Raw genomic sequence first — 12,137 nt, forward strand, 5'->3', positions numbered from 1 at the left:
ATCAAGCAGCTGTCTCTTGTGCGCCCTCTACTGGGGATCAAGCTCACAACCCAGGCATATGCCCTGACCAGGAATCGAACCGGTGACCTCTCGGTGCATGGAATGACACCCAGCCAACTGAGCCGCACCAGCCAGGGCTGTTGGTAGGCCTTTCAAACACATTGGACTAGGGATGTTCCCTGGGATCTTTTTGTTTTTTGTAATCCTTAATCATGCCCTTTATTTTTGGAATTCTTTTCATAAAAGTGACCCTGTAGATCATCATATGATTAAAAATGTAATATATTGTCTTAAGGGTTCTTTTCCTCCAATTACTCTGACTCTTTGCTACATAAATAGGGGATGATCATCGTTATAGAACTGACCTAAAAATTAAAAATAGGCACAGCACAATTATATCTTGCCTTGAACTTACTTTGAGTGGTCTGTCACACCCATTGAGCCTGTGTTATTGTATATATATCTGATCAATAGCAAATATTCCCTGGTAGTCTTATGAGAGAAGATGCTCACATCATGTGGCTGTTACCGGCTGTCCTTAGCACAGCCATATTCTGTCTCACAGCGTGATCATGCCAGCAGGACAGATGAGAGACATTCCGTCTCCACACAGAGGAAATGGGTTTTATAATGAGTGCAGTCTGAACAGGACTAATCTCTCTCTTGGATCATTACTTCACCTAATCAGAAAACTTTTTTTAATTCCAATCCTTGCAGGGTTCTAATTGGTGACCTCCATAGCCTGATAATTGTTTAAGATAGCTGGTCTTTTGCTGTATGCTTAACGATGTTTGCAATTAAGAGTGAGAAATGTGGTTTAACCTTTGGGCAGATATAACTAAAACTTAGATTTTCCTTTTTTCAATCTTTAATAGTTACTCTCATCCCTGCTCCCAGTAGTTACTGACTTAAGTCATTCCCAACTTGAATTAACCTAATGCCCTATATTCTTTATTTAATCTGTGGGTTTGCCGAATCTTCATTTGACAAATGTGTTGCGTTATATTAAGAATAATCCTCAGTCATTTCAAATAGCCAGGGGATTGGTCTGCCTGGGAGGGCAAGCAGTCCGAGGATTTTTTCCATGTCCTCTCGGTCCATCTTCCCACCTGTCTGTCTTGTTTGAATTCAATAGAAGCTGAGATAGTCTTTGTGACCAGTTTCAACACATATTTTGGAATTTCCCTTACTCCCTGAGAATTTGCAAATGTCCATCCTTGGGACTGGTGAAGCTGTGGGTGAGCCGAACCCTGGTCCCTTGCTGTCGCCCTGGTGTGCGTAACAGCTGGCTAGGCCGCCTCTGCGCTGTGGCACTTTCCTGACTTAACCTCCTGCATTCATCCCTCGTCCCTTCTCCCCGACAGCTGCACCGGGTGAAGGAGCCACTTGACTAATCCCACGCAATCCTGGGGATTCGCTGCGGGCGGGACTTAATCTGGGAGGTTTGCCTGTTGGTCTGGCAGGTTTGGTTTGGTTCTGCAGCCAGTTGTTTGGTGTTTTGGAGAAGCAAGGCCTCTGTGTGTCAGACTGGCCCGCAGTCCAGCTTGAGCTCGGCCACCTCCCCTGTCAGGAAAGGGGCGGCCCGCTCCTGCCCCCCTCGGGAGGTTGTCAGGACAGCTGTGTCCAAAGCCTCCAGTGAGTGGCTGGGAAATACTAGTAATCGTTCAGTTTGTTCGATCCTTCTGCCCCTTTCAGGACCATTTCACCTGCGATTCCCAAGCTTTGGGAATTACTGTTTTAAAATTATAAGAAACCTTTTCCAACGAGAAGTTTATTTTGAAAATTGTTAGAGTTTAGTAATAAAGTCCAGGGATCTACTCATTTCTGAAGGTCTCTGCTTCCTTTCCTTTGTTCAGATGACACATTTGTATTTCACTGAGGCACCGGACTATCACGTCTTATTTTTGTATTTCTTTTTCTGCAGTGATACCTTTTGTTTGGTGAACGACTGCACAGTTTAAGGGGGAATTAAGGTGCCAATACACTGGAAGCATTTTTTTTTTTTCTTAAAAAGAATTTGACAAGATTTGTATAATAATTCTGAGTAGCGCTCAGAATTTTTTAGTGGTCTGGATTTAATTCTCTAGAATCATATTGTTTTCACAAATTCTTCTTGAAATTTATTCCACAGTGAAATAGCATGCATCTAAATAAGTCATCACAAATTAGACACTGTATTAAGTAAACAATATCCTGTATTTGCGTTATGTGTTATAACCTTCAAAGAACTTTGATAAACATTTTTTTGACACTTGCAATAATTTGGTTAGTTTCCCCCCAGATGAAATAATAATACAAAGCATTTTTTGCTCACCCAAAACCAAATCCCTTTTCTATAGCAATTCCAAGAAACTGAAGGGAACGTGGATTTAGGAGTCAGATAAGCCAGGGGTAGAATCCTGGACATGGGTTGGCTGTGGGACCTTAGCTAAGTCACCTGATGTCTCCAAGCCAGTGACTTCCAACCCTAGTGCCGCAAGAATTTTTAAAACATGCAACACCTGACTATTTAGTCAGGGCACTGACCTCTTTTCCCTTAGGTTGTCAAAGAAAAAAATGACAACAGCCAACACAACAATAGCTGTCTGGTGTGAAATGAATCAAAATTATACCTATTTTTTTTGTCATATTGGCAAAAAATACATTTTTTGGTGCACCACAGAATTTTAGTCATTGGTTTATGTGCCATGAGATGAAGAAAGTTGGAAATCGCTGCTCTAAGCAGCTGTTTTCTTTCTGTACAAGGAAGATCATATCTGCTTTGCTGCAGTGCTATGGGGTTAAATCCCACAAGGTAGTAAATAAATCCCAGGAGACTATGGTATTATTAAAATTTTGTTAATTTTCCACAATGGGAAGAATTAATTCCTTCCCCACGCTCTCCCTCCTTGCCAACCTTCCTTCCTTCCTTCCTGGAGGGATTTGACTGTGGTTTCCTCATGTGCATGTTTTAATGGTACGTGTTGTATGTACAGTTAAGGATATTTTGTGCACAGATAGTTGCTCTGCGTTTATAAAAATAGCTCACTTCCAAGCATGCTTAATAGTTGGACCATTGACTGTTCCCTGGATGGGATGTTATGTGCGTCTGTGATGGGCTTATTCGTCCCTATTAGAGGGGGATCCGGGGCTCTGCTCTGCCTGCCGTTTATTTTGTTCGTGGCAGGTCGTTTGTGCAGTCGTGAGCCGTATGAATCAGTCTGGCCTGGGCAGGCTTTAGTGCATTCAGCTCCGGTTGGAATGTAATAGGTGTTCGGTTAGGTTTGGATTGCCTAAATAAAACAATTCCTACTGAGTACGTTTGTCATGTTGGAGGTTAAAAAACTTCTTTTCTGACCAGCCGCCCTGGAACATTTTAGTAATCTGTCAAATAGAATTTACAAGGGCTGTGAACACGGTTTATCTCTCTTCTAAGATCAGTTTAAATCGGCCAGGTGGGCTGCTGTATTACTTAGAAACAGGTTTCCGAATGTCGAGCGAGGAGGTGCTCTCATTCTTGTTAAAATTGGACTTCTCGGTTCGGTTCGCTCTGGGTCTGGCTGACTGTTAACTGTCTGACCTTTGGCAGGCTCCTGCCATTAGCATCACACAGCCCTGTACTTGGTGAATCATTGTCAACAGGGAACCACAATAATTGCTTCACTAGTACTGGTGTCCTAAGTGGTCTCGAGCACAGCTTCACTCCTTTTCAGTGTCTTGCTGTGTAATATTCCACGTGGCAACCTCACGTGAAAACTCTTGGATGCCCAGCAGGCACCAGACACTTTTTAGAGTCCCTCACTTTCCCAAAGGCGCAGGGCTGGGGGCTGCTTTTGTTTACAGGGTCCTCTCCCCCCCCCCCCCCCCCCCCCGTCTCCCCGCTCTGTGCCCAGGAGGCTGATGGGGATGCTCGGGACTGGTGGGCACACCCCTTCCTCTGGCCTGCCCGGGGGGGGGGGGTCGCCAGCAGAAGGTCAGCAGGCAGGGGGAGTGAGATCAGAGTGTGTTCTCTCTGGCTTCCTGCCTGTCGGTCACCACGGGTTGGCCGCTGTCTCTGGAGGTCTGTACCCCTGTCCTGGCGATTAGTCTCTCTCGGTTCCTGCCCCCACAGCTTCATGCCTCGGGGCCGCGACACCTCCCTCCCTAACTAGCCTGGGAGTAATGCACAGCCTGGCTGCTGCTGTTTTAGGCTATCCACGCCTTCGCACAGCCCCTAATGAAGCTCTCCGCAGGTTACTCAGGTGGAGTGCCACCTGCGTCCTTCTGGAGTCCTGTCCCCTGGGTCGTGCACCCAGGAAAGGAACAGACTGTTCTCGCTCCCTTCCATTCTGTCAGGCTCCTGGAGACGGCAGAGCAGCAGGGCATTAGGGTTCCTCCCTGGCAGCTCCGATGCTAAGGGGTCCATTCTGGGGGGCTCCGATGGGAATTCATCAGCTGGTTCACACACCCTTCTCGGGCCTGTCCTGTAGGGGTATTTCCTTTCCTGTGTAGCAGCGCCGTGTAGTACAGGCTGACTGGGTTGTTAGGGGAAGAGATGGTCTAACGACCTGTTGTTGGGATGTGTCAGAAAGTGTCCTGGATTTAGTCTCGAGTTTGGGTCTCGGTTGTGTTTCTTGCTGATTGTGTGACTCTTAGCAGTACATTTTCTAACTTTTCCCATGGCTGAAATGTGAATAACGCTCAGCCTTCCTGGAGTATTGTCAGGATCATGTGAGTGGAAGCAGTGAAAATACCACAGAAGAGCTAACGCTGCTTGCTCGTGTGTGGGTAGCGACGGTGAGCCATTCTCACACTCATCCCTGTCGCAGGCGCCTGAGAGCCCCCCACGGGCCACGCGCCGCGGGAGGGGCTGGGCGGGTGACTGACTGGCTGCTGGAGACACCGTAAGTGTCTTCTACACCCGTGCTGAGCGCCGTAGCAGAATGCTGTGGTTTTGGTAATTAGCCTGGGAATTTGAACTCGGCACTTTAGGCACAGACACCAAGGAGGAGGACACTGCTGGGCCCACGTCCACAGGCATGTCCCACTTTGGGGAACAAATTCAAGAGCCTGAGGCGTGGAGCGTGGAACCTGCGGACAGCGCGGGGTGCGGGATAGAGAAGAGAGGAGGGGAGCCCAGGCCTGTCGCCGGGGTGTGCTCACTGGGCGTTCAGGAGGCTCCCCGCTTTCTCTGCAGGCGAAGGGTTTGCTCCCTGGCTTTCACCCCTCTGTCCACGTCAGATACCGACAAGCCCTCCGGTTCAGTCCCTGTTTGTGGTCCGTGGGACAGATCGGGTCGCCGCCCGGCCGTGTTCTCACCTGCTGTCTCCCGCTCAGCTCCCCCCCAGTTCATTGTCTGCTCGGCCGCCGACTGCCTTTCCTGAGGTCCCCCCTCGTCCCCTGCCGCCTCCGGTGACGGTGGCTCGCGGCGCCTCCCCGGTCCCTGCGCTGCCCGGGTCTCAGTCTGGACTCTGCGGACCTGGCCGCCTCTCAGCTTTGGCGCCGTTTCTCCTGGTGCGGGGACCGCCGTCCGCTCAGCCTGAGCCTGCGGCCTTCCTGCAGGAGCCCGGGACGCGGGTCCGGGGCTTGAGTTCGCCTCTGAGTTGCTTGTTTACTCGCTGACTGGTGCCGGGTGTTGTCATCATCACGTGTCTGATTTATTCCATTTTGTGCTGCTAAAGTGAGAAAGGGAGATCGATAGGCTGCGGCATCTCAGGAGCCTCCGCAGCTCCATGTACAGCGCAACCAATCAGAGGAGGGGACGGGAGCTGGTGTCGCAGGGCCACCTACCTGCACTGAAGGAGTCCTCGCTTCTTTGCCTGCAGACTTCATCCCTTATCCTTTGGCCCAGCACGCACGCGCCAGCTTTTGGACTAATTTCCCAAATTCCGAAGCCGAGCGCCTTCCTGCAGGCCGCGCTCACTGCGTTAAACTGCCTGTGTGCTGGACTCCCCACGCCCTGCTCCAGCACCCAGCGCCCCTCCGAAACCTCCCGAGCTCCATCGTAGTTCTTGGGGTGGATGCCTGTCCCCACCCCCACCCCTCAAGTGAACCCCTTTGCCTTTAAAATATTATTGCATTCTCGGGGTACACTGTTTTACGTGGGATTTTCAGAAACACACCTGTTGCTCCCGGGAGGTGGCGGGCCAGGAAAATTCCCCATTGCGGATTCTGTGGCAGAATAATCCGCGAAGGACTTAAAGCCCAGGGTCAAGAGAGGGAAGCTCTGGATTTTCAGCCGAGATGCAAATATAAGCATGGCCATCTCTGCTTTTTTTCTATTTCAGTTTTTTAAAAAAATCTACAAAACTGCTTAAAAATTTAGTGTTGTGTACATTTAAAGGGGTAAAATATCCACATGGTTCAAAAATTTAGCACAGTGTAAAGAGACAGTGAAAAGTTATCTTTTCCTGTTTCATTTCCACTCCGGCCCCCGCGCCCATTAGCTCACCACTGTGATTAGTTTCTTATACATAAGTAGGGAGAGATTTCTGTGTGTGTCGAGTGAACCTGAACGTATATTCTCCTACTGTTTACACTGTGTGTGTGAACTAAGCAGTGCACTTGGCGGAGACCTTTTCCTCCCAGAACCTAGAGCTTCCTGAGCTGTAAGGTAGCTGTGTGCTTACTGAATGGCGTGCCCTGGCTCAGGTAACTGGGCCCCGTTGGTGGACTTGGAGAGGTTCCCAGCATTTCACTAATAAAGAGTGCAGTAAATAACTTTGCACGTAGTATTTCACATCTTTCCAAGTACTGTAGGGCAAGTGGCTGAAAGAAAGGAAAAACACCAATCGAGATGTGCTTGATTCTGTGAGTGAATTTTAGCAGTTTTAGTGAAAATTTACGCACTCAAGTATTTTATATTAGAAATTTAACTCATTTAAATCCCAGGATTATTTGGTTGCTTTTTAGCAGATTAGTGGATTTTGATGTATTGGGCAGGCTAGAACGGTAAGTGGCTGTTGCTTAGGAAGCCCTGTGCTGGATGAAGGCAGAAGCAACAGAGTCATTGTAAGTGACATTAACTCCTGGGCAGACAGAAATTTGGTGTCCATGGTTTGGAAACAGCATTTAAATTCCCTACATTATCTAAAACCTAATCGCACATTTGCTTATATTTCTGAGCTGGGGGATGGCACTGGTATAGTAAACTGTATGGTAACAAATGTAATCTAGGGATCAGTGGAAGTCCAATCCCCTACATGTTCGACCTTGAAAATCTGATTGGATTTTTTCTGTGCTTGGCTTTCACCGGCTCCAGTGAAATGAGCTGAAAGGTTACATCCACCTTGGTGAGTCTGGTGCCTCCCCTTCCCCAGGGAAGGTCAGAGGTGGCGACAGGAATTGGAAACTCCCAGTTAGGGGCGGGCATAAATACTGGGAAGCTGTTTCAAGGTTTCATAGATCATTTGTACAGCCCCCCTTTATTTGGCATTGTATCTTACTGGAATTCATGGAAACATCAAGCTGCTTATAATCCTCAGTCAAGTAGAAAATACAAAATTGTTGATTGACCTGTGCCTAAAACAATAAAAGTTTTGACCAGTTGTGACTTTTATAGCTGGAGGGCAGAAAGGCGGAGATTGAAACCAGACCTGTTTGACTCCAAGATGGGGGTTGAGACTCTTTCATTTCAATGTGGTGTGCTAGAGCCAGTGCAGGAAAACCTGTCTGCTTTTATTATGACATCATGATGGCTTTACATTTTTTTAAACGTAAATCTTAAACAGTGAAATGCATATTTCAACATAATTCAATGGTTACTTAAGGTAACAAGGTATTTTAGCAAGGTCTGATTTGCAAAGTTGACTGTTTATCTAGAAAGGATATTATATTTTTTAATATAGTTTTAATTTTTATTTTCCTCCTTAAAATCATAGGCATATCTCAAACTTTCATGTAGTATGTGGTAAAATACATATTTTTTCCTAATTTTTTAACCTTTTATGACTTTACGTGTTACTTCAAATGTTAAATGTCACTGATGTGAGGAATAATATTTTGAATTCTGATTATGGAATTGAATATTAAATTGTGCATATGTTATAAGTTCTCAAAAATCATAAAATGCTTTGTTATTTGAAAAGAAAATAGGTAGTTAAATTTATTTTGACAAACATGCATACATTAAAATTTCTTTCTTTTTTTCTAGGAAGTTTCAGTGTACCAAATTTTGTTGAATCTTCTAACTATGCTAAAGGTATTTCCAAAAGCTCTTCCAACTATTTTTTAGGGTTTTTATGGCGTTGTCATTATGTGGGCATGATTGATTAAATCATTGTCCACTGATGTTTGAACTCAGTATCTAACTTTGCGCCTCTCCCCAGAGGTGGACAGGAATGCCAGATGTTGAAGGTTTCAACCCTCTAATCATTTGGTGTTTTTGGGGGGCAACCAGACCCCCTTCCTCTAAGACTCACCTCCTTAGCATAAGATCAGGTATGGTTGAAAGGGGCTTGCTATGAATAACAAAAGGCACTCCTAACACTCAGGAAATTCAAGAGTTTTCGGAGCTCTGTGCTAGGAACTGGGGACAAAGACCAAATATATATTTTTCATTACATCCCACCTACATAGTGAGTTTCTACTATGCAGTGTTAAAGAAAAAATAATTCCTGACACTTGTTGAAATGGTAAGGAATACTTTATTTAGCACTATACCAAGGGGAGAGAGATCAGGTTCAGTTCTGAATATAGTAAGGACAGGTGGGGTTTAGAGCTGCTGAGCAGAATTAAGAGTCAGTGGGTGGAAAGTTACTAAGGGGGCCATCAGGGTCCACTGGGTTCTTCAGTAGGGACTGAAGCCCAGGCCTGATGCCTCCAGCTTTAAACACATTTCCCACTTATCCTGAGATGCTATGAAAATCTTATTTCCTGTCTGATATGACAAAAATAATAATGGAGGAGATCACAGTGGCATATTATATTTAGAGTCAAACAGTCCGAGGATAAACCCTGCCTTTGTCATTTATTAGCAAAGGAACGTTTCTGAACTTCCTTCTTGTCATCTGTGAGGATTGAATTATATCATGAATGTGACACATTAAAGTCCTAACTATTCTTAGCTCAACAAGCAAAATGAATAAACATCTGTATCCCTTTATACACTGGTGCCATCTTTGGCACCTGCTCTATGCTTAGGTACCCTTCTTTGAACTGTCCACTGAATGTAAATGAATCAGGAGGCTCTGGTTAGAAATAAATCATATTTATTCGAGGGCCTTAGGGTTTGCAAGTCGGAAACACAACTCAGCAATACTTAGAGTGCTCCAAAGAAGAAAGAAAAGCTAAGAGTTCTTATATTAAAAGGTATATTCTTGAGAAGATTCAGTCCTGCATTCTTAGCTTCTGGGTTGGTCCAAGATGGTAATCTTACAGGTATCCGGTGGTCCGGATAATGAACATCGAGGGGTCTGGACACCTGAACAGTGTTTCCTAAGTTTTTCAGGGGATAATTGGAAGTTTAGTTATAGGATTTAGATGTACATATGTATGTCTATGTGTATGTCTATGTGTATATGTATATCTGTATCTACAGGCATGACTCGAGAGTTCTAAAGTCGAAGTTCTCAGACTAGTTAAAACAAGAGTAGAATCATTCCTTCATGCCTCAGCATACTGGATTTTAGTAATTTAGCAGCTTGACCATAGTGACTCCATTGTATTTCTTCACTCTTTTCCTCAGAACCTAGGTATCTTGTGTTCAGTCTGTGGAGGAATCAGTCCATGAACGCATTCATTCAGCAGTCAGTCATTCAAGCACCTATTTGTGTACCTCTTGTATAGCCAAACGCTATACGCAGTAACACCAGGAAACTATACTAATGTTTTCCAAGATCTGGAACGTGCATAGTACGTGCTTGGTAGTAGATGTTTGTTGAATGAAGAAACAGATGTTACCTGAGAAATTTAGGTTCTGGCGGGAGAGCATCTTAGTCCACAAAGGCTTCTATAACAGAATTCCATAAACTGGGTAGCTAATAAACAACAGAAACTTACTTCTCACAGATCTGGAAGTCCTAGATGAACACACCTGCATATTTGGTGTCAGGTGAGGGCTTCCTGGTTCATGGATGGCAGTCTTCCCTCTGTGTCCTCGGGGGGGGGGGGGGGGGCGGGGCTCTTACAAGGGCACTAATTTCATTCATGAGGGCTCCACCCTCATTACCTAATCATCTCCCAAAGGTCCCACCTCTGAATTCCGTCAGGGTTTAAAATATGGATTGGGGTGGGGACACACACACCACCTGCAGCAGAGAGTTCCCTTAGGGCTGTGTGTGAAGTGCTTTGTGAGAGTCCCGGTGGGAGGGAGCGATTGTCCTGCTCCTGCTGCCTCATTGAGGAAAGGGACACACGGGCATAAAGAGTGCCACTTAGTGTGGTAGAATCCTGAAGGAGATATGTATGAAATTGAAATCATCCAAATAGTGTGGCAGGTAGCGAGAAGAGCATTAGCAAAGGCAAGAGCTTGTAGTTGATCTTGTCCCTGGTAAGGAGGGAAGAGTTGGTTGGGGAGGGCAACTGACAGAGGTCTTCTGGGCTTTTAAAGCCACCTAAGGAATGAATCCCTGATGCAGTGAGCCTTGGAGAGCCAGGCAGGGTGACGGACAGGGATGCCAGCACCCTGTAGCCCGGACCTGAGAAGCCTTTCTGGCTTCTCTTTGCTCTTCGCTCAGCCTTTCTCCAGGACTCTAGAAGGCCCCAAGGAGCTTATTTTGACGTTCGTGTTAGTTTGTTAGCTTCCGTTAGCATGGGCAATTGAGATTTGACTGGGTAGAGCCATGATATATGTAGTTTTCCCATTGTACTGGTGACGAATTATTGATAAAATGGGAGCCATTTCGATACTTGGAAGAACTGTAGCAACCTAGTGGTCCGTGTTTCTGTACTTGATTCATGCCACTTAGAGCTAACGAGAACTCCGAGCCTCTGGAGCTCTAAGCCACGCACTTCATGGTTATCTTTTTTCCTCCACAGAAATAGAAAAGTTTCAAAAAGGAGAAGGAAAGGACGAAGAGAAGTACATTGATGTGGTGATTAATAAGAACATGAAGCTGGGACAGAAAGTGTTAATTCCTGTAAAACAGTTCCCTAAGGTAAGACAGTGAGGCCCACCGCAGGGGTGCTCAGCTTCACCACAGGGAGCAGCTGTGTCACATTTTGTTCAATATTTTCTTGAGGTGCTTTCTCTTAGCACAGTCCAATGCCCCCCCCCCCAGCCCCGCAACACAACCAGACGTAAAAGTAACTAAAAATGTATTTAGTGATCCTGTCTTTACTGTTTGTGTTTAGTTTGAGATATGGAGCCCTGAAAAATTATGCTTATGAGACATACTAGCAATGTGACTTTGGACAACTTATCTCACCCCTTTTTACTTTAGTTTCTTTATTTGTAAGATGAGGTTGGATTAAGAATTAAATGAGATTATCCATGTTAAATGCTTAGCACAGGGTTTAGCATATACATGTTCAAAATACTATTTATTCTAATTATCTATTCTACTAAAGAAGTTCTGTTTCTCTCATTCATTCCAAGTGTTATTTTGTGCTATTGAGCACAATTACAATACGTTCTTTAAAGTCTCTGATTCTAAAATCTTGGTCGTCTTAGATTTGGCGTGAATTGATGCTCTTTTTACCTTGGTTTTCTTTTTTCTTTCTTTTGAGAGTCCATGTACATGATTCGTGTACACTATTGTATATCTCAGTAGTTCATTTCTTTAGATTGCTGAATAGTAATCCACTACCCGAGGAGACCACAATTTACCCATTTGCCTGGATACTTTTCAGTGTGAGTTATTATAAATTAAATTGCTGTGAACATTTTCATACAAATAATTTTATGACCACATATTTTTATTTCTTTTGAGTAAATATGTAGGAATTTAATTGCTGTGCATTTAGTTTTACAAGGAATTGTCATACCTTTCCCCCAAAATGGTCATACCTTGTGACATTTCCAGGGACAGTGCATGCAAGTGTGGTTGCTCCATGTCCTTGACAACTTTTGATGTTGTCAATCTCTTTAATTTTAGCCATTTTCTGCTAGTGTATTATATAGTGGTATTTCCTTGTGGTGTTAATTTGTATTTTCCTGATGATTAATGATTTTGTATTCTTTTTCATGTACTTATTGGTTGTTCATTTATCTTCTGTTGTGAAGTGTCCTTTTCGATTTT

At 44.8% G+C, this 12,137-nt stretch overlaps 1 protein-coding gene across 5 annotated transcripts in view; it reads left to right on the forward strand.

The window, feature by feature from the left end:
• Nucleotides 1–12,137, forward strand: part of KHDRBS3 (KH RNA binding domain containing, signal transduction associated 3) — a 136,138-nt gene that overhangs the window by 33,752 nt on the left and 90,249 nt on the right. For 3 of the 5 annotated variants that reach the window (XR_013997407.1, XR_013997409.1, XM_081116289.1), the window contains exons 2-3: nucleotides 8,111–8,158; nucleotides 10,936–11,054. Coding sequence is in view for 2 of the 5 variants with exons in the window: in XM_081116289.1 (XP_080972415.1) it covers nucleotides 8,111–8,158; nucleotides 10,936–11,054 (167 nt within the window). In the remaining 3 variants the exon portion in view is untranslated. The remainder of the gene's footprint in view (nucleotides 1–8,110; nucleotides 8,159–10,935; nucleotides 11,055–12,137) is intronic. The other 2 variants (XR_013997408.1, XM_081116290.1) reach the window with 1 other exon arrangement.

The sequence above is a fragment of the Miniopterus schreibersii genome (assembly GCF_964146895.1).
Source record: "Miniopterus schreibersii genome assembly, chromosome: 17".
Classification (NCBI taxonomy): domain Eukaryota; kingdom Metazoa; phylum Chordata; class Mammalia; order Chiroptera; family Miniopteridae; genus Miniopterus; species Miniopterus schreibersii.